Below are 21,541 nucleotides of genomic sequence, written 5' to 3'. Positions count from 1 at the left end.
AAATCAAGCAACACCTAACATATTCAACAAAAAATGCAAAGAGTACAAATAAAAGCAAGGATCATCCACATAAAAAGCCGCCCGTTAGCAATCGTTTGACTCGCGAAGCCTCATCATTAACGCCATCAGGAAAAAAGGTGCCAAATGTGCTGGTTAACTGTGAACGAAGCACTTCAATCGGTTTTAACATTTTCAATTCTACACCAAAATCTGCTTACTCTCCTATAATGTGCGTGGCCCATTACCCCGTACATGACATTCGCATTATCCTTTTTGTAGTGCCCGTTGTGGGAGCGGCCGTTAGTTGATTCTGACACAAGGAATAAGGTGGGGGACCATCGTCCACACTTCCACATCTTTTGTGCTGCTTTTCAACAGGGCCGTGTGGAGAATTCAATCACACGAGTTTTGTATGTGCCTGGTGCCATTTTTCTCACTTACATTCACCAGTGCACTGCCACAGGGATTATAAAACGTAGTTGGCGTTCTGTGACTCCTTTCACACGATAACTATCTGTGGAACGGGCTCATGACACCATGACTGACACATAGCACATGGGTGAATCTAGTCAAACGTGCATATCATCCCACACTACCACAGGACGTAGTAAAAATGGTACAAACATTTCAAGCGAGCAACGTTGCCACTGATTGTGTGTGTGGGAAGCGCTTGCATTTTGGGGAAATATTTTGATGCAGCTTCATCTACATCCGTCCACATCCGTCTTTTCCAGTGCTGCAGTATGATTTTGGTGACGGGTCTAGCTTTTACTTACACCGTACATACCACATCCCACACGAACAGCAGAAGCACTCTAATGCAGTTTGAGCAATATTTTGTGTTGTTCGTAAATATTCCCTCAGTGCATTGGCTGGAACGACCTAGTGCAACATTTTATTTATTTTATACACCCACACCTCCATCACCATTCATGCCATACAATACGTGTGCATTCGCTGAGTGCTACCGTGCATCTCTGCACACAATGCAGCTTCAGCAGCTGAAGAATTTTGGGATTCTAAACGAAGATTCATCGCCGTGGGACATCTCACCTTCCAGCCCCTAGCTATCTGAATCAAGCGAATCTCACCCGTCCCGTCCGAATCTCACATCAATTTCCCTTTCATCTGCTCGCTTTCGCTCATCTTCAAGTGCAAACACTCGTAAATCCGTTGTGTAAACATGCATCCAGATGTAGACGGACATGTGCCTCCGTGCATGCAGCCACTCGGGAGGTAACACACCGAGAGCACACATCCTCAGAGTGTGTGAAGAAGCGTAAATTCTAGTGAAATGTTTCATGAATATTAACAGCTGGCGAAAGATGTACGACGATGTGAACTAGCGTTTCCGTTGCGATTTTTTGTTGGCTACAACCAATACATTTGGCTATTGCGATTCTATTCATGCGTCGTGATGTTCCTCCTATGGAGGATAGGATGGCAAATGGTTAACTGTGTTTACTGAAATCGAAAAAAGAATGGCGTCTTGAAGTGAATTTTGTTGCTGTAATGCCGTGATATAAGAATGCTGATGGATACAAATTGAACGAAACAGTAATTAAACGACCTTTCATACAGGGTGCTTGTTAAGAGCTCGAGTAGTTGATTGTACGACATGCCCTATCACTCTTACGGTTGACATGGTTGTTAGATTTTAGATGGGATCGGAGCTCAATTTATTGGGATTCTGTTCGACCAAACTATCCATGCGTGACGATGCAACCTGTGACATAGGACCAAGCTTAAACCTATAATTTTTCATCTACCGGTACCATAAGTAAGTCAAACTTGAAACATACACTATGCCTAAGTCTTGACACAGTAGTATAGAGAGTATACTGTTAAAGCAAAAGGGTATGTCGTTTAAAGGTATGTCGGACACACTCTGCTGCTATCGCATGGCGATTGACGAGAAGGAGTTGTGAATATCCTATCTATGGAAACCTATAACAGCAATTAAGCTCTATCATCAGTCGATGCTTGCCAACTTGTGACATTGTAGTATGTGTAGGTTATTTGAGGTTGTGAATTGGCTATTGCTTTGAGAATCAATCTTATATCATGTCTATGTATAAGAAGGCTTAGTTATAAATGGATCATTATTTTGAGGATAACTATGACTGATAATAATATTATTGAGTTATTTCTGCTTATTCAATCATCCCATACCTTCCCATCGTCGATAGATCAAAGCATAACCATTACCGATTGCCTTTCTTCATAAATTAATTGACTTCAATCGTTCCTACTCTCTCTTTCTCTTTTAGTGATCTGCAGGGCAATAACATCAGTGTCATCTACGAGTCGGACTTCCAAGGATTGGCGAAGCTGCGAATACTGTAAGTAAAGTTTTCCTTTGCCTTTGCCCTTGTGTCTCCCCCATTTTAGGCTAGTCTTACAATTGAATTCACTACCTAGCACACTATTAACACAGTCATCGAAGTAAAAAGTTGTCGTCTAAGATGCAGAAACGATAAAACAACGAGGACGTTGGTTGCCAGCTTCCTTCAGCGCACAGTGTCTCGCAGTACGCAGTAATTCGCACAACGTCTCGCAGTAATTAAATAAAATCCGAAATTCCCCTCCATAAAACTGTGCGAACTATCACAGCAACACGGCCCCGGTATGCATCGCTCGGGAGTCCGCCTTATTGACCCGAACTCCGGACGTCGTATGGGAATGGCGAGAGAACGACTCTTTTTAAACTAATTACACCACAACCGTGAACATGCACAGCGACAAGTGAAAACCACCGATAGAATGGTCTTCACCGCTTCGGTTGCAACTTCCGCTGGTTGGATGGTTTTAATAGTGTTACGCGAAGTGCTTTCCAAAATTACCCCAGCCCTGAAGCTGTCTGACGTTTACGATCAACGATAGGCATCCGGTGGAAGCGGGACGGAAATGAAGTTACCCCGTGTGTAGTTAAACTTGCCCGTCGGAATGTTGCCACCCATATTGGTTCGAGATTTCCTCCTGTACCAACGTTTACTTGTAGTGTTGAACGACGCAATGAACAGTGTTAAAATCGTCAGCATATTGGGCCAGTAGTTGACTTGTGACTTTAACAACGAAAAATTATAATGATGTAACTAAGAAATTAACATCAAAATATAATCAAAATCGTTTTGTGAGAGCTTCCAATACATCCGGGAATGAAATATGCATTCATTCCGATCGCAGCGATAGTGTTGAGATCATTAGCGGCGTTTGCTAATCAATAGATACCATGCAGCATAACATGGCGCTCTGGCGACGGATGAATCCATAAAAACGCAAATGACTCTGCGGTCCAGACGTGCCGAAGTGACACTGTTTAGTGTCGCCATAAAAATGTATTTTTTCACCACACGCAGCCCCAAAGGTTCGAATCCGTTGCCCATTTATTTATCATTTTAATCGATTCCCAATCATTTTCCCTAACTTTCATCGATTTAATCTGCGTCGATGGTGGTGATGTATTTTACTGGTCCAATGCACAGCGGGCACGTCGAGGTGTTTTACCCCAAGAGAGAACCAGTTGGACATCGGCCAAATCACTTCAACGTTGAAACAACTGTCCCACTTTCACTGGGCATAGGGAATTTGATCGGATGGGCATTGTGTTAGCTGATCATTAATTTACATAAGTTTGTTTCTCATCGCCCTGGTGCTTCATTGCTTCCCAAATGGATACACAAAGCAGATGAAATAGATCTCCCTCACTCGTTTCTGCCTCCCACTGTGAGGCTCGTAAGTTTTAAGTAATTACTCTGATCACCAAAAAACACCTCTCTTGGATTTAGGACGTACCGAAAACGTATTTTTACCCGTTTTGGAATTGTCCTCGGACCATCCTTACCTTTCATGGAGTAAATGATGAAATATTAATCCACCCCAAAACACCCCGGTAAAACACAAAACTGGACACCAGATGGGATAGCACGTGACGCTGTATGGAGTTATCGGAAAGGAAGCGTGCTTCTTTTATTTTACCGAATTTGGAATAATTTTATGACCGTCCGACCTCAACCCATTAGTGAGGTTTAGTGTTACATCGATGGCGACGCTGTTATTTTGTCACCGGAAATGGTGGTACGCTACCTTTCACACTGACACAAAATAAGGCAAATAAGAAGAAATGGTATCCAAATTGACACGATCGCTTAAAAGATAACTTGTTTCCGGTGACGTTCGTATCACACGTTCAATCGTCGCGCCATACTTATTGCATGGCTGGCAGGGAATGGATTCGATTTCAATTAATTTATAATTCAAATACAATATCGCTACCAAGTGCTTCCATGAAACCGTACGACGGTGGTTATGGAGGTATTTTTGGAACCGAATGACGTTTTTAATTAGTCGTCACTTTCGCCATTCCGTTTTTACACTTTACGACAAAGGGGTTTCTTTACTGTTAAATAAACCAACGTTTCTGCATCCTGATCGAGTTTTAATTAAGGGTTTGAAATGATTTCGTATGGTGTTGAAATTTCAATTATGACAACTCTGATCGAACGAATTGCAAAGCAATATTAATTTAAGTACAAAATCCTTGAACTGAGGACATGCTATGAAAAAGCTATAGTATTTACATAGAGAAGTAGAATATCTATCAAGGGCCTACAAGTATTCTCTTACGTAGCTTTGTTTTCAATCCACCAGTCACCAAAAACATCCACTAGTCACCAAAAACATATGCTAATGCTATAATCAAATTAATATTTAAAATTAAGCGGATTCTTTTAAGTTTCCCGCGTGCAATAACTCAATCGGTGTGCGAGGCGGCTGTCGCTTACGTTCAAACAACTTCATTTGCCTTCCGGAATGAAGAATTTTACCATTTTACAGATGGCAGTAGCATTAATCAATATTCATTAAACATGTTCAATATAATCTCAGCAATCACGTGTTTTAACGAAATGTATGTTATTTTGCGTCAAATCTTTAATTCAATGCGTTATAAATTCACAGGCAACTGACAGACAACCACATCTACACCATCGAGAAGGATGCCTTGCACGATCTGATCTCGCTGGAGAGATTGTAAGTTATGATTTTATTTCTTCCTAGCCTTGTTATCTATTCCAACCCGTCCTCTCTTCGATCACACGCATTCTTTACCCAATACAATCCTTCGTGCACCTACACAAACCAACCACCTGGTCCATCGGTCGCTAAATCCGGCCTGACAGGCACTGCTACAGCTCTTTGCTGTACCGACACTCCAAATACCAATCGACGGATTCAATTCATATTAACCAACACAAGACCTGTCAAATCACCTGTCCGCCGTGTTGAATATTACCTGTCGCAGTCAATCAGTCAACTTTATGCGTAGGTTTTCACAATTCGGTGGTTTTGTGCAAATTCTATCCTGTGTGAATGGAGATATTTTGACAGAGGTTGTTATTTATTTGATACATATCACATAATGTTGTTTGCTTGCGGCTGCAACGTTGTCTCAAATTAGAAACACATGGTTTCTTCCTATTCCAATATTACACTCAGCTGCAACACCATCAAATCGTTGTCGTTTTTTTGTGAGTTTTTACTCCTGTCTGGTTCGATCTGAACACCAGAGTTGCAGACCGTTTATTATTAATTTATGCTCACTTTGCTGCTGTTGAGTAGGCTTTATTTACAACTATTTTACGTCGAAAGGTGCCACGGGCATAATAAAATAACTTGAATTATTAGATCCACCCCGCGAGGTAACGGCCAATTTGCAATATTTTTATTGGATAGAGCGTGGTTCCTATCGTTGATGTGATGGCCTTTATCGATGAATCCGAAACGTAGACAATCGATTCATGAGACAGGTATCATTGGAGCTTACAATTTACGATATTTGATAAGCAATGACGATAATTGATTGTGTTTGTGCCACGATATCTGCAAAATACAAATTAGGGGAAAATACAAATTAATTTAGATAGTATACCTCACACTTCACAGCCCACGAAACAGTTTTTAGAAAGAATCACATCAATTTCAAAACCAGTACAGAAAAGAAAATCTCCAATGAAAGCTATAGTAAGTTCAAAAATAGAATAACAAAATCAAGAGAATACATGCTATATACCGTTATTATTATATTTTCATTACGATACATATGATATAGACGACCTATGATTGTGGTAAATATTATGACTCGCCGCTGGTGGTCACCTGACAACAACCCACGACTCTCTTGTTGACCACACACATTAAATAAAAGAAACTCAAAAGAAAAAATGAAGAATTGTAACTCACAATCGCTTGCCCCAATGCGATTGGAAATCGATTTCCTTTAATTATCTGAAACCTCGTTTTTATCGTTCATCTTACGATCATCTTGACGTATTTGATCACGCCTTCCTTGCGTTCCGAAGCTAGCAGGAAACATCAATATCGCTTAGCAAAGCAAATTCATATTCCTCTCCATCACTTTGCTTCCGGCGAGGGCAAGCTGACGCCCGAAAAAGGGACGGGGCAGGGAACTGGCGTCAGCAATAATCAACAGTGGGTGGACTCTATTGACTGTGACATATCTTTAATTAAGTTTCGACGACACAGCGACTGGTTTAACGACCATCACTACACAAGCTACGCTCACTCGCTTGTTTCAATCGTTTCTCTTTCGTCCTTCTTGTCACGAGATTTGCTTACTTTTGTCTTATTTTCATCACTCTTATAATTATTATGATTTTATGTTCCGTTTCTTTCCTTTTTTCAGGCGACTTAATAGCAATCGCTTAAAATCTATACCAGATAATTTTTTATCCAGTGCCGCTAATTTATTACGATTGTAAGTAGTAGTTTGTAGTGATTTATTTCTGTTCGATGTATGTTTTTGTTTCCCTTTCTTGTTTGTGTGTTTTGTATTTATCTTTTTAGCAAATGTATGGTCATTTGTTTCCTTTTGTTTAGCAACTCAAAGTCATTAGACCGAAAGCTGCTTAGACATTTTCAAAGCAGATCGATTCTAATTAGCAACAAGATTTGGCTTTCCCCTTGTTGTTTTATGTTTTGTTTTTTTTTTACCAATACATTTGATTTGAGTGTTTTTTGTACTTTGTTAATGGACAAACGCTTTTCAGTCTTTCGTATGCATGCAATACAAATTAGTTTTTGGCTTTTATGTTTTTGGAGCATCTTCTGTTTTGCATATTTGGCTCCCACTCTCTGTTTAACAGTCTCAGAAGATTAATTTTGCATGATTTACGACACCAAAAACGATGACATTTTTCATTGATAATTGTCATTTGTTAACATTTATCTTACGTTTGCACACTTTTGTGATATTTTTTCTAATTTATGTTAATGGATCTAATCGACGATTGATAGCATGATTGATGTTGCTCATGTGTCGTTTTGCCGTTCTATATGATGCGAACAGTAACATTCAATCGGAACAAAACACAATACATGCATCCACAATATATAAAGCCTAGAATAGCATTTAGTGTCTCTCGAATTCAGCTCGTAACACACTTACGATTACGCCACAGTAGCTGGATGATAACAGCCACTAAATCATGAATTCACGCAAACATTCACATTTACAGGGATCTGTCACACAATGCACTCACTGCCGTACCGAAACGTGCATTCAAGGGAGCACCGGCGCTGCGCAGTCTTCAGCTGGACAACAATCAAATCACCTGCCTGGATGAAGGTGCCGTGAAAGGACTAACAGAGCTGGAGATACTGTAAGTACAACGCCAGCAGTTCACCAGTGGCTGTTCAAATGAAATTACTTCCGAGCACACCAACACCAACGCGGTGGTTCCTTTCTTTTACCTTTCGTTTTCATTTCATTTCATTGCTGGCCTGCAGGACGCTGAATAACAATAACATCACCACGCTTCCGCGCGACATGTTTGCCGGAATGCCACGCCTGCGAGCGCTGCGCCTTTCGGAGAACCCGTTTGCGTGCGATTGTCATCTTTCCTGGTTGGCACGGTATCTGAAGAATGCATCACGTCTGGCACCGTACACTCGGTGCCATTCGCCCGGTCAGCTCAAGGGCCAGAATGTGGCGGATCTGCACGAGCAGGACTTCAAATGTTCCGGTAAGTGTGTGGACGGCCAACGCGAACGGTCAGTCCTAATCCAGGTGTGTTGAACGACGCAGGCGACGCTGGAATTCAGTTCAGTCTGGAGTGCCACATAATTGTTGTTTGTTCTGAGCCGTGAGTGCACCATGGGATGGACTTTTATGGCTGTCTAGTGTATACTTCAACATGGAAAACACGCAATGTGTTTGGTTTTTTCCCCTTCGTCAGTACGGTACAAAGTAGGGCTTGTCTCGGATGTTCCCTACAGTGAGATTCATCCAGACTGGGACATTGTTTGGGAGCGGCCTTCGACACAACAGAAAGGACCATTGGCACCCAACGATGACAGTACAGTAACTACTATGTCCGTCGGAACACTGCATTGCTCCAATTATGTTCATTCAATCAACCTCAAACTAATTTGTCGTCCGATTGGTCGACCGACATTGGAGAGTGGTCCACAATTTTCTCAAATAAAAAAATCGCAAGGACTTTGTTTACTTTGAGGCGTTTATGAAGTAAAAACAACGAATGTGATTTACAGTTTTATGTTAGGATTTAGAATAATCTTATACTACTTTCATTTTAATTTTCTTAATATTGTCATACGGCACGTTTCATACCTCATTTACTTATTAATGCAAAAAGTCCTCCAAACCTCTGAAAATTAACTCACGTCTGTATTAAAGCTTCCAGCGAATAATTACATTTTTTATTATGCAGCACACGCAAATTGTGTTGCGTTTTCTTCGTGTTCATTATTATTATTACGGAACCACACTGCAACGAGCTTTTACGTTCAAACACGTCGTCCGACACTTGGCTTGGCGAAACCATATCAAACGTGATACGACACTAATTTATTTTCCCCAGCATTCTAATGAAGTTGCCAACAACGACATCATGGTGGAAAATGCTTTTTTTCCTCACTTTTTCCACACACTCACTCACTGATGCAAATTGCATTCAAAAATAATCTCTGCCCTGTACCACGTGGTGGATAAAAACGTCAGCTTTCGGATGATGGAAACAATACAAAATGGAAAAATAAAAGTCCTGCAGTAGATTTAAACCAATCAAATCCACCACGGTTCAACCACGAGCTATCAGCTTTTGTGGATGCATCATTTGAAATGGTACGCATTCAAAAGCAGGTCAAATTGAGGATTTGGTTGAACCGCATCTCAACGCTATACGTGTGCCGCACGATTGAGTGGTTCAGGAAAGGCAAATTTTACTGCAAATGGGTCTATTAAACGTTGCGCACCTGCGCTACGACCGCTGCATTTCCGCGTGTAGCTCCTCTTACTGTAGGGGAATAAACTCATAAACCTCATACTCATCACCTGTACCTACCATCCACATCATCACACAGCCCAAATGGTTTGGGTCGGTGGGTAAGGACCGCGAAAACCAGAAGCAATCTGGACGCTGGACACAACATCACGGCCTGCATAGAACGCAACAACATACCCCGAGGACCACACTGTGTTCACACTTTCGCGAACCGATTTTGCACAGCTAGCAAACACTTCCTCCGTACGTGACACTCATGAATATGTAAATGTTAATTTATGCCACCTCCGTGTGTGTGTGTGTGTGTGTGTGTGTGTGTGTGTTCTGCTCTGGAAAGGGCAACGGATAACGCATTCTCGTTTGGGGGGTTTTGGTTTGCAATTTTCACACTCCACGCAGTGCAGTGTGACAGAGATGAAAAGCACGTCATGGGCTAGAATTGGCCCACACTCACACACACACGTTCACGCCTTTGGATCAATGAAATCAAATTAGTGGAAAAATAATCGTCCAACCGAACCGGCCCAAACCGAACTTTTCCGACACAGTCTGCCGGCGTGTCTAGACGCGAGGCAATCGATTACAACTCGTGCATTATTGTGTGTCCTTTTTTTCAACTCTCAGTACCATTAAAATAATGCACAACCTAATTCGATACGAAGTAGAGGCTCGTTGAGAAAGCATTAGAGGTTTGCTAATAGTCACACATCACTCCATAAAACTCGATTACACCACATGACGACGGGGACATAATTGGTCATTATTATCCTTTTTACGCAATTGCTTACTTCACACTGCAAAACACGTATTCACGCTCTAGTGAGCCAATACCAACGTCCAGGCGTGTGTAAAAAAGGCTATTACGTGTTAAATGAAATCAAACATAAACGTTTTTGTATGAGTGTTTATTTATGGAAATTTTGCACAATTTACAATGGAGAGGAGCTGAATTAAATCAATATCAGCAATATGTTGTGTTGTTAACATTAGAGTACCTTCATGAACTGCTACAATGAACTGAACCATGTTTAAATCGAGGTTTAATTGCAACAATCTCAAACTTCTTGAGGCGGAACAAACAACTTTAAAATGTTATTAAATCAGAGAGCTTCAAAAGTTAATCCATTACGTAAAATTAAATCAAATCACGCTCAATTTATAATTTATCAATACGCAGGTCTCACCGAGAACGCACCGATGGAGTGTGGCGGTCGAAGCCTCTGTCCCCATCCGTGCCGCTGTGCCGACGGAATTGTCGACTGTCGGGAGAAAAGTCTTACCACCGTACCGTCCACGCTACCGGAGGACACAACAGAGCTGTAAGTGTTTCTTTTTTTATGTCACTGTCGCCATCTCCTGGGACGCTTTGGGCATTATAATATGTAATCTAAATATTTTTACAGCCGGCTCGAGCAGAACTACATCACCGAAATTCCACCGAAAGCGTTCGCTAACCACCGGCGCCTTAAGCGGATAGACTTGTCAAATAACAATATTTCGCGAGTCGCCTACGATGCCTTCAGCGGGCTGAAGTCCTTGACGTCGCTGTAAGTATGCGAAGAAGCGGAATCCGGAAACGGTGTCCCACTTCCGAGAGCACAACCCCAAAAATCTGAGCAACACGAGTAGGACGTCAAATTCTTATCATAAGTAAACAGAGTCGCCGCTCTCATCCTCTTTGCTATGTCTATAAAAAGCTCTCAGCCGTGGAATCAACCGCTCCAAACACCGCTATCTCGAGCTCATTCGCCCTCCCCTGACTAACGTCTTCTTTTGCATGGATTGGTGACCATTTGCAGCGTTCTGTATGGTAATAAAATTAAGGATTTACCGGCGAGCGTTTTCAAAGGATTAACCTCACTCCAGCTGCTACTGCTGAACGCGAACGAAATCAGTTGCGTGCGAAGAGACGCTTTCAAGGATCTGCATAATCTCAGCCTTTTGTCACTGTACGATAACAACATCCAGTCGCTGGCCAACGGAACGTTCGACTCGCTGCGAAGCATCCAAACGCTGTAAGTATCGCCATTCGGTGCGAACGGGCGGCACACCGTCCTCTGCGATCCGTGCGTCACCAAAACGTGTTCCTCCTAACCTGCGGCTTTGTCGGTTCTTTCTTGCAGACATTTGGCACGCAATCCCTTCATTTGTGATTGCAATCTTCGCTGGCTGGGCGATTATCTACACCAGAATCCGATCGAAACCAGCGGGGCCAAGTGCGACGCACCGAAGCGTATGCAGCGCCGCCGGATTGAAGCTTTGAAGGATGAAAAGTTTAAATGTAAGCTTTTGCGGTGCTGATTCCGCACGCCGCTAATCCTTGCTCTTCAAAAGCGGTTTATAACGCCTTTTTTTTACTTCGCTGTTTTCGCACACCCAGGCACGGATGATTACAGCAAGATCAAGTACTCGGGCGAATGCCGCATGGACCAGGAGTGCCCGGCCGCCTGTCATTGCGATCGGACGACGGTTGACTGTTCCGGGCGAGGGTTGAAAGAAATCCCGCGTGACATTCCGCTCTACACCACGGAACTGTAAGTGGCTGCGCTTGCACGGCATACTTGTTGGGGTGGAGTGATGCTTCGCCGGAGCTGGAGATTTTCGCTAACCTTTCTTCACCAACCTTTCCTCACCAGCCTGCTCAACGATAACGAGCTTAATCGCATCAAGTCGGACGGACTGTTCGGTCGGCTGCCAAATCTGGCAAAGCTGGATTTGCGCCGAAATCAGATATCCGGCATCGAACCGAACGCGTTCGAGGGTGCCACCCGGATACAGGAGCTGTTTTTGAGTGAAAACAAAATCGCCGAAGTGCACAACAAGATGTTCCTGGGGCTTCATCAGCTCAAGACACTGTAAGGGGAAGCATTTTTCCGTTGAAAAATGGTCGAAACCGCTTGCTGACATGCGTTTTCTTATCGGTGTTTGTGTTTTTTTTTTTCTTTCATAGATCACTTTACGATAACATCATTACCTGCGTTATGCCCGGTTCGTTTGACTACCTGACGTCTCTGACACAGCTGTAAGTGCCTTCGGTAATCTGCACTCGAAGGATTACACGAGCCAAGCACATTGCTCCGGTGGTACGGGGTTTTTTTTTAAACATGTTTCTTCGTTCCTTCCCAGAAATCTTGCCTCGAATCCGTTCCGGTGCAACTGCCATCTTGCCTGGTTCTCGGACTGGCTGCGCAAGAAGCAGCTGAATGGGCCGCCGGCCCGTTGCACTTCCCCGTCGAAGGTGCGCGACGTGCCGATCAAGGATTTGCCACACTTTGACTTTAAGTGCACCTCCGACATGGATCAGGGCTGTCTCGGCGAGGGCTACTGCCCACCGTCCTGCACCTGCACCGGCACGGTGGTGCGTTGCTCCCGCAACAAGCTGAAGGAAATCCCCAAATCCATCCCGGCGGAAACGACGGAGCTGTACCTCGAGTCGAACGAAATCTCGATGATACATTCCAATCGCATCAGCCACCTGAAAGCACTTACCAGATTGTAAGATACGCAACTGCAACGATGTTGAAAAGAACAGGCGAGTGTTAATGTGCAATCTTTTATCTTCCCCCCTACAGGGATTTGAGCAACAACCAGATCGGAATACTGTCCAACCACACCTTTGCAAATCTAAGCAAACTCTCGACACTGTAAGTTTAGCTAGAATCCACCTTAAAAAGGGCAGTCACTCGTTTATTCAGCACAATTTCAATTCGATTTTGCGTCGGTTTTTCAGCATCATAAGCTACAACAATCTGCAGTGCGTTCAGAAGTACGCTCTTGCCGGGCTGACCAACCTGAAGGTGCTTTCGCTGCACGGGAACAAAATTTCGATGATTCCGGAGGGTACCTTCAATGATTTGCAATCAATTACGCACATGTATGTATTCGGTACCGAGTGTCAGGACGCCCGGAAGGCAAATTGATAATCATATCCCTTTACGTTTATTTTCCTCCCCACCCAAACACACACACACACACAGTGCCCTTGGCAGCAATCCGCTGTACTGTGACTGCTCCCTTCGCTGGCTGTCCGAGTGGGTTAAGCGGGACTACGTGGAGCCGGGCATTGCGCGCTGTGCCGAGCCGGAACCGATGAAGGATAAGCTAATCCTATCGACACCGGCCGCCCAGTTCGTTTGCTCCGGCAAGGTAAGCAACGAAATACTGTCCAAGTGCGACGCTTGCTACACGTTCCCGTGCAAGAACGAGGCGACGTGCAGTGCGCTGCCGGAGCGGCAGTACGAGTGCAAGTGCAAGCCCGGCTACCACGGGACGCACTGCGAGTTTATGATTGACGCGTGCTATGGCAATCCGTGCCGCAACAACGGTACCTGCACGGTGCTCGAGGAGGGACGCTTCAGCTGCCATTGCCTGCAGGGGTATACCGGTTCGCGGTGCGAGGTCAACATAGACGACTGCGTGGAGCACAAGTGCCAGAACAATGGGACCTGCGTGGACGGGGTGAACTCGTACAGCTGCTCCTGTGCGGCCAGCTTCACCGGCGAGTACTGCGAGAGCAAGATTGAGTTCTGCGGCAAGGACTTCAATCCGTGCCAGAACGGGGCAAAGTGTGTCGACCACACGACGCACTACAGCTGCGACTGTTTGCCCGGCTACCGGGGGCTCAACTGTACCGACAACATTGACGACTGTGTCAATCACATGTGCCAGAACGGTGGCACCTGCGTGGACGGCATTAACGACTACACGTGCAAGTGTCCGCACGAGTTTACGGGCAAGTTCTGCGAGGGCGCCCCCATGGTGGCGATGATGTATCCGCAGACGTCGCCCTGCCAGCAGCACGAGTGCAAGTTTGGCGTGTGCTTCCAGCCCAACCCATCGAGCGCGGACTACATCTGCAAGTGTGCCCCGGGCTATTCCGGCAAGCGCTGCGAGTATCTGACCAGCCTCACCTTCCTGCATAACAACTCGTTCGTCGAGCTGGAACCGCTGCGCACCAAGCCGGAAGCGAACGTGACGATCGTGTTTAGCAGCACGCAGCAGAATGGTGTGCTGATGTACGACGGGCACAACGAGCATCTGGCGGTGGAGCTGTTTAACGGCCGGATCCGGGTGAGCTACGACGTCGGGAACGATCCCGTGTCGACGATGTACAGCTTCGAAATGGTGGCCGACGGCAAGTACCACCTGGTGGAGCTGCTGGCGATCAAGAAAAACTTTACACTGCGAGTGGACCGCGGCCTGGCTCGCTCCATCATCAACGAAGGCTCGAAGGACTACCTGAAGCTGTCGAGCCCGATGTACCTCGGAGGGTTGCCGGCGGAGCCAGGCCAGCAAGCGTACAAACAGTGGCACCTCCGCAACCTGACCAGCTTCAAGGGCTGCATGAAGGAAGTGTGGATCAACCACAAGCAGGTTGATTTTCTCAATGCCGCCCGGCAGCAGAAGATTACGCCGGGCTGTGCGCTGCTCGACCCGGACAGCGAGGGCGAAATGGACGACGAGTTTATGCAGGAAACGCCAGTCATCCTTAAGGAGGTATGCTGCGGAGATACGCACACGCAGAGCAGCGTTCGTCTAGCTAATGCGTCAATGTACTTTCCATTCCAGGTGAATCCTTGCGAAAACCATCAATGCAAACGGGGCGGAAAGTGTGTGCCCAACGGTAAGGGTGGCTACACGTGCAAATGTAAGAAGGGCACCAAGGGCAAATACTGCGACCAAGGTGAGGGATCGGTATCGCTAGTGATCGACGAGGACCCGTTCAAAACTTCCTCTTCCGGTATATAGCAAACACTTTTTTTGAAATCAATCCATTTTTCCTTACACACACACACACACGTATTCGTCTGCTAACTAATTGGATTAAACACTAATTTTGTTTCGTCTTTTTCGCTTCTTGAAAGCCATGACAAATTCGTTTCGTTTTGCAATATTTTTGCTGCCGCGTTCATCATACACTTGCTAATATTCGTGCAAACTAATCGTTAACCAGAAAACAAACTTTATTTCAATATTTTCTGCTTTAATTACATTGGCTTTCGCTGTAAACAAATTTGGTTTTGTATGAAAGCTTTGATTTTGTGCAACAGAAATGCATGAGAGACAACAGAATTCACACAAATTAGTTTGAAAATGATTCAAAATTCCGATTCAACGGAAGAGTAGGTTTTCGATAAAAAGCATGCATGTAGCTTTAGCTTCGCTTACAAACACTTTTAATTATGAATTTTATTTAAATGTCTATACAATCTGTCACACCTCAACAGCAGCCTCAACTTGCCGCAAGGAGCAGGTGCGAGAGTACTACACAGAAAACGATTGCCGCTCGAGGCAGCCGCTCAAGTACGCCAAGTGCGTTGGAGGTTGCGGCAATCAGTGCTGCGCTGCCAAAGTCGTACGCCGAAGAAAGGTAAGCATGGCACTGTTTCCCCAGGAGGGGTGAGGGGGGAGAGGGAAAACAATTTGCCACCCTACTGACCGTTTGCGCATTCTCCCCTTCCCCACAGGTACGCATGGTGTGCAGCAACAACACCAAATACGTGAAGCAGCTGGATATTGTGCGAAAGTGCCACTGTACGAAGAAATGCTACTGACTGCAAGACGCGACTACCCATGAACCACCACCAATACCATCAATAATATCTGTGCAGCATGTAGCAACATCACCCGACAGTGGCATTAGGCACCACAGCGGCCAATCGAATGGCACCCTAGGATTACATGTATCTAGTTTAAGTGAAGCTAATTTAAATACTACTACACATAGCAGCTCTAGCGATAAGTGGATAAACTTTGAGGTCGACTACGACGACGACGAAATGATGCAGAACGATGCACCGGCCGCGGCAACACTGGCCGTGGTGCCGGTCGAGCCACACGCGGCCGAAACGCTGGCCGGTGGTTCCGCCGCTGCTGCCGGCACAGCGGTCGGCGACGACTTCCATCGCGTGATGCACCAGCTGGAGGAGCTGAAGGAGAAGCCTCTGTTCAGTGAGGATGAGCTCGAGGAGGCCACCGAGGAGGACGATCTGTTCGACGACGAAGACTACGATCTGGAGGAGGTCATACGTCGGCACAAGCAGCGATTGGAGGAAAGCCGTCGGAAGGCCGGATTCGTCGATGATGACGATGACGACTACTACGACGATTACAGTGCCGAAGATGATGAGGAGGAGCAGCAGCGGAGAAAGCAGGCGAAACAGCCGTCCGCCGCTGGTGCTCCCGACGGGTCCACGCCGAGCGGAGGAACCGACAGTGTGATGCAGGACTATCTGAGTAACATCAAGAGCAAATCGGCACCCCATCGGTTCAAGTCGAAGTTCGACGACTTTACCGATGGCGACGATGCGGACACACTGTCCGGTATCAGCAGCAGCCGGAAGCTGCGCAAGAATGATTCCATCAAAATCATCTCCACGCCCAACGGGAAGGTGGGCATCGTGTACAAGGTGGAGCCCAAGGCAACCGAGGACAACGCGTCCAGGAAGGGGGCGTCCGAGGGCGGCAGTGCTGGTGCGGGGCCGAGCGGGACAGGTGGCGAGCAGCGACAAAACAAGATCACGCCGGTCATCACGGCCGACGGTAAGGTCGCGTTGCTGTACCGGGGAGCGTCCGACAACGGGGACACGTTCCGGAACAAGTACGAGCCGATCACGGCCAAGGACATACTACAGTTGATCGACAATAATAATAATAACAATAGTAATGGCGGGGCGGCGGCCGCCGGCAACAGCTCGCCCGCTAGCGGGGCGGGCATCCCAGGCAACACTAACAGCAGTATTAAAAATATTACCAATAATAATATTTATAATAGTCATAATAATTACGGTAATAGTTATGATAGTTTTAATAGAAACGTCAACAATGTGATCGTCGATTCGCATCCACCGGAAACGGGCGATGACTCGCGGGAAAACAGTGCGGCCAGCGGTGGGTCGAGTCGCTTCGATCCGGCACCGACGGCAGCCGCGTACCCCTGGGTCACCACTACTACGCCAATGCCCCGAAAGAGCGCGGGCAACGTACACCACGTCGCTCCGGCCGGCATCTCCTCAACCGTCGGCCCCCACCACATCCCAGGCGGCAGGGTGGAAGGTACACCGATGCCGACCACACCCGGTGCGTACCAACCGTACGAGCGGCAGGAAAACTCGCTGCTCATCAATCGCCCGCTCTCGGAGGTGCTGGGCATTCGCAAGAACCAGTACATGGAAACGAACACGATCAAAATACCAAATAGCGAAACATCCACGAACAAGATGCGCATCGGCACCAACAACAATCTGCTGTCCTCGCTGCTGCACAACCTGCAGCAGGGCCTGGCGAACGGGACGGCCACCCACTCGGACCATCACCAGCACCACGGTCGACCATCGACGGATGACGATCAGCACCGGCGGGCCGGGTACAGCGTGAACGGGTTCAGCCGGTCGCGGTTCTACATCAACCGGCGTACGACACCCGCCCTGCCACCGCGCATCATCAAGGAGGAAAGCGAGGAGGACACGTTCATCGGTGACGGGGACGACAACTCGCTGCCGGAGGTGATCAACCTGGCGATCATACCCGCGTTCGAGCACGAGATCGACGAGAAGTACATCCGGCCGCACCATGGCGATCTGCACCGGCGCCACCGGCATCAGTACAACGTGGCACCGGGCCAGCCGGCGGTCCACTGTGCGATGCAGGCGCTCGTGGCCTGCGCCGTGCTGGCGACCTTCTTCGGCATCGTCGGCACGTACTTCAAGTCGCGCGTCGTCGACCACATCCGGGTGCTGTACTGGTAGGATTTGTGCGGTATTCGATCGGTGCCGTTGGAGCATCAGAACTATCAGAACTACTACTACCGGCTGTATCGGAAGCTGGTGCAACGATAACCGGTGTAGCTCTGTGTCCGTTTCTGATCGGTCGAATACCACGCTCTACTGCCGTTTTGCCGCTCGCTAAGGCGTTGTTAGTAATGGCGTATTTAACGAAAGACGATTTCTGAAAGTTCCTGGGACTGCTCATCGGTCTCGGGTTCATCTAGTTTTTTTTTACAATATTATGCTTGCAAACACACACCAACCCATATCTATGTTTCTCCGATTGGAAATATCGTTTCTAAGAACGCCATTCAACATAGTTTCCTACGAACTACTACGAGCTTAGGATTTGAAACTACTGTTAGCAGCGACGCGACACAGTGACTCGCGCTGTGGACGCGTGAGTATAATCCCATGTAGAGAGAGAGAGAATGTAAGAGTATCCTTCGATGTGTCTTTGAATGTGAAACTGAAAGCAAACTGTCCCTGTGTCTGACCCCTTTTGTCCTTACTGCTAAATGGTTCTCAGCAAAACTAGTAGCCAACAGAATTAACCACCTGTATGTGTTGTCTTCGCCGTCAATGATGTCTCATGTACGTGTATCGGTGTTAAAACTAGATCGAGAACAAACGACGAACCGAAAGGATGATAGCAAAGGATATACGCGGGGACAGGGGCCCTTCTCTCTCTTCTGTGGTTTTCTTTCTACGCCCGCAGCAGCCAGTGTAAAGCGACGCCATATATAAACTGTAACATATGTTTTGTGAGCCTAGAGTATAGTACGCATTTTTGTATTGAAGAGTGTCGTTGGTAGCGAATCTGTTCAAACTCTGTATCCTATCGTGAAAATGCAAATCGAGTTAAGGCCTTTAATGAAAGGAGCAATCGAACGGATGGCCATTGTAAAAAGAAAGGTTAAACACACACACACAGACATACACATCAATCAATGCAACACAGTGCAAAGCTAACATTACACATTATTCATTCTGATCGTTCAGATCACTAGGCTGACTAGTTAAGGAAAATATAATGCAATCAAGCGTCTTCTCTCCTTCCCGCAAACAAGCAAAAGGGTTCGCAAAAGAAGGAAACTAAAACAAAAACGAACCAAGAAAAGCGTAAAAAACGAAAGGAAATGAAACAAACAAACAAACAAACAAACAAATGGGTAGTCGCGCAATTAAAAAACAAACATTTTCAAAAATAAATAATACGACCAATGATAAAAGAAAACGATTTTCCTCTACGCTAAAAAAAGTGTCGAAAACACATGAATCGTTTGCAAAGGGAAAGGAAGAGAAGAGACACGTTCAAACAGCATGACAAAAGAATTGCAATCCAAGCCAAGAGGGGCAGTGCAAGCGTGGTAAGCCACGTTTTGCTTGTGAAATCACTCAAACATTTCGCCTAATGCACTTGGGGCTGGATGCATTGTCGAGTGCATTGTTAAAGTGTATAAGTTTAATTATAGGAAACAATGTGTGTGTGTGTGTGACTGTGTGGAAACTGCAAAATGATGATTTCAAAATCACAAAACTCTCAACTAACGGCTATTGCAACAGCTACCAATAAGCATAATGGAACGAAGAATGTTTGAAAGTGAAGAGACGAAGAAGCGAAGTTGAAAATGCCTTTTTAGTATGAAAAACAAAAACAAAATGAAACAAAACAAATCCAACTGGACAAATCCGTTTGGCAGAATATCTTGCGGCCAGCACGCATAAGCGTATGAAAACATGGTAGAGACAATTGAAAAAAGAAAAGAATGCAACTGGGCAAAAGAATTTAACATTGCAATTTGCTGCTGAAACATTATCTGATAACGAAAGTAAGCTAACATTTTTTCTAACAAACTCAACCAGGACCGGCCAATATTTCACTCTAAACTAGAATAGAACAACAAACGCAAACAACAGGCTAAACGTGTGTATGTGTATGTGTACACCAAAAATACAGCAACAACAACAGAAAAAAGCATGTGCAAACAACAGAAGTTAAGCGATGCGCGATAAGTTTTGCTCTGTTCTTTTGTAAAACGAAAAATCATTTAAAGGATTGATGCAACCCTCGAATAACCAAACACAGTGTAACGAAGCAAATGTGTAAGCAGATTTGTAGTAGCTAAAGCATTACTTATCTGTTGATGTTTTAGCAAAGCATTTTGTTTTAGCAAAGCATTATTTATTAATCGATCAATTATATGGTCTCCATTTCTTTCCCATTTGTAGTGTGCCCCTTTTGTTTGTAGATGTCCTTTTCTTCAACGAGTTTCCTCTCAGTAGTACTCTCTTTTTTCATTGACACTATGCACTATCAAAGCATTTTGTTTCTTCAAAAACACATGTCAAGGTATTTAGATACAGTTATAGAAAAGCTCAACCTTCTTTGAAGTACAACATAAGAACTGGCTGATGCTTTCAAACCTCCAACCAGCAGGAGCACTCTAGTGCCAATTCAGGCCCTTTTTTATGTTTATTATTGTCCACGATTCAACGTATATAATCTCTATCTATCCTGTTGTACTCACCATGTGTATGCACTCTCTTTCTCCCTCTCTTTCTCTCTCTCTCTTTTTCTCGCTAGTGTCCATCGGTATTATAATATCGTTCGTTTCGTGCTTTTATTGTCCGATTTCGCGATGCATTTATCATTTCCTCACTTTGCAAACAAACAAACAAACAAAACCGCAAAATAGCTGTAATATGTGTGATGATTTAAACCTTCAGTATGTAAGCATTATATTATTGTTTTTATCTTTCTATACTTATACTTATACTAAAAAGCCACAATGTGTTTATATTTTCCCGTATGTTTTCGTATCATTTTTTTTACCAATTATACTATCGGTATTCGGTCCTCGTACAGTGACAAAATTGCAACTTCAATCTTCAAGCGCTCAGTGCGAGAGATGTGCTGCTTTATTTGCAAGGGGAAAATATTGAAACGAAATTAAAATTTATGTTAACCTGCATTGTTACAAAGTTATAATGAAGTAAGTAAACTTTTAATTTAAAACAAATCAACAGAAAAAAGTATATACTTGTGTATTATAGATATAGCAGCTAAATATATTGTCTTTTTACAAAAAGAACTAACCAAAGTGGGTTTGTTGTCTGGTTTATTATTTTTTTCTTTTTTCTTTTTGAGTTTTTAAACATCCGAATAGTAGACTTACAAGTAGACAAGAAGGCAACAAGTTATTCCAACTTTGCCCTCATCAATCGTGTTAAGTTTTTGATCAATATCATCTTAAAATGAAAAACAAAAAATCTGTCAAGTCCTGTGGTAATTGCCGTTCCGCTTTTTAATGTTTAAATTAAACGTTCTAACACGTGACCGCATGGAATTTGCCTGCATTCTTGGCAGGGAGATAATCACATCAAATGCTGAAAATCAGATTTTGTGTGTTTTTACTAAAACAGTTTCCGAGATTGTATCAATTGTCCAAC

The 21,541-nt window shown here is 44.9% G+C and overlaps 1 protein-coding gene across 1 annotated transcript in view; it reads left to right on the top strand.

Annotated features, from left to right (window-relative positions):
* The window catches only part of LOC121603644 (protein slit), a 100,788-nt gene extending 81,561 nt beyond the window's left edge, over positions 1–19,227 (top strand). The window contains 20 exon segments of the mRNA XM_041932689.1: positions 2,271–2,342; positions 4,960–5,031; positions 6,704–6,775; positions 7,536–7,679; positions 7,807–8,042; positions 10,501–10,642; positions 10,727–10,870; positions 11,123–11,338; positions 11,447–11,604; positions 11,704–11,857; positions 11,960–12,178; positions 12,274–12,345; positions 12,450–12,818; positions 12,896–12,967; positions 13,054–13,197; positions 13,301–14,819; positions 14,892–15,063; positions 15,551–15,693; positions 15,791–15,879; positions 15,967–19,227. Of these exon segments, the coding sequence (XP_041788623.1) occupies positions 2,271–2,342; positions 4,960–5,031; positions 6,704–6,775; positions 7,536–7,679; positions 7,807–8,042; positions 10,501–10,642; positions 10,727–10,870; positions 11,123–11,338; positions 11,447–11,604; positions 11,704–11,857; positions 11,960–12,178; positions 12,274–12,345; positions 12,450–12,818; positions 12,896–12,967; positions 13,054–13,197; positions 13,301–14,819; positions 14,892–15,063; positions 15,551–15,693; positions 15,791–15,879; positions 15,967–18,070 (6,313 nt within the window). The 3' untranslated portion in view covers positions 18,071–19,227.
* Positions 19,228–21,541: the final 2,314 nt, after the last annotated feature.

Source organism: Anopheles merus, chromosome 2R (assembly GCF_017562075.2).
Source record: "Anopheles merus strain MAF chromosome 2R, AmerM5.1, whole genome shotgun sequence".
Classification (NCBI taxonomy): Eukaryota; Metazoa; Arthropoda; class Insecta; order Diptera; family Culicidae; genus Anopheles; species Anopheles merus.
This window is presented reverse-complemented; position numbering and strand designations above follow the sequence as displayed.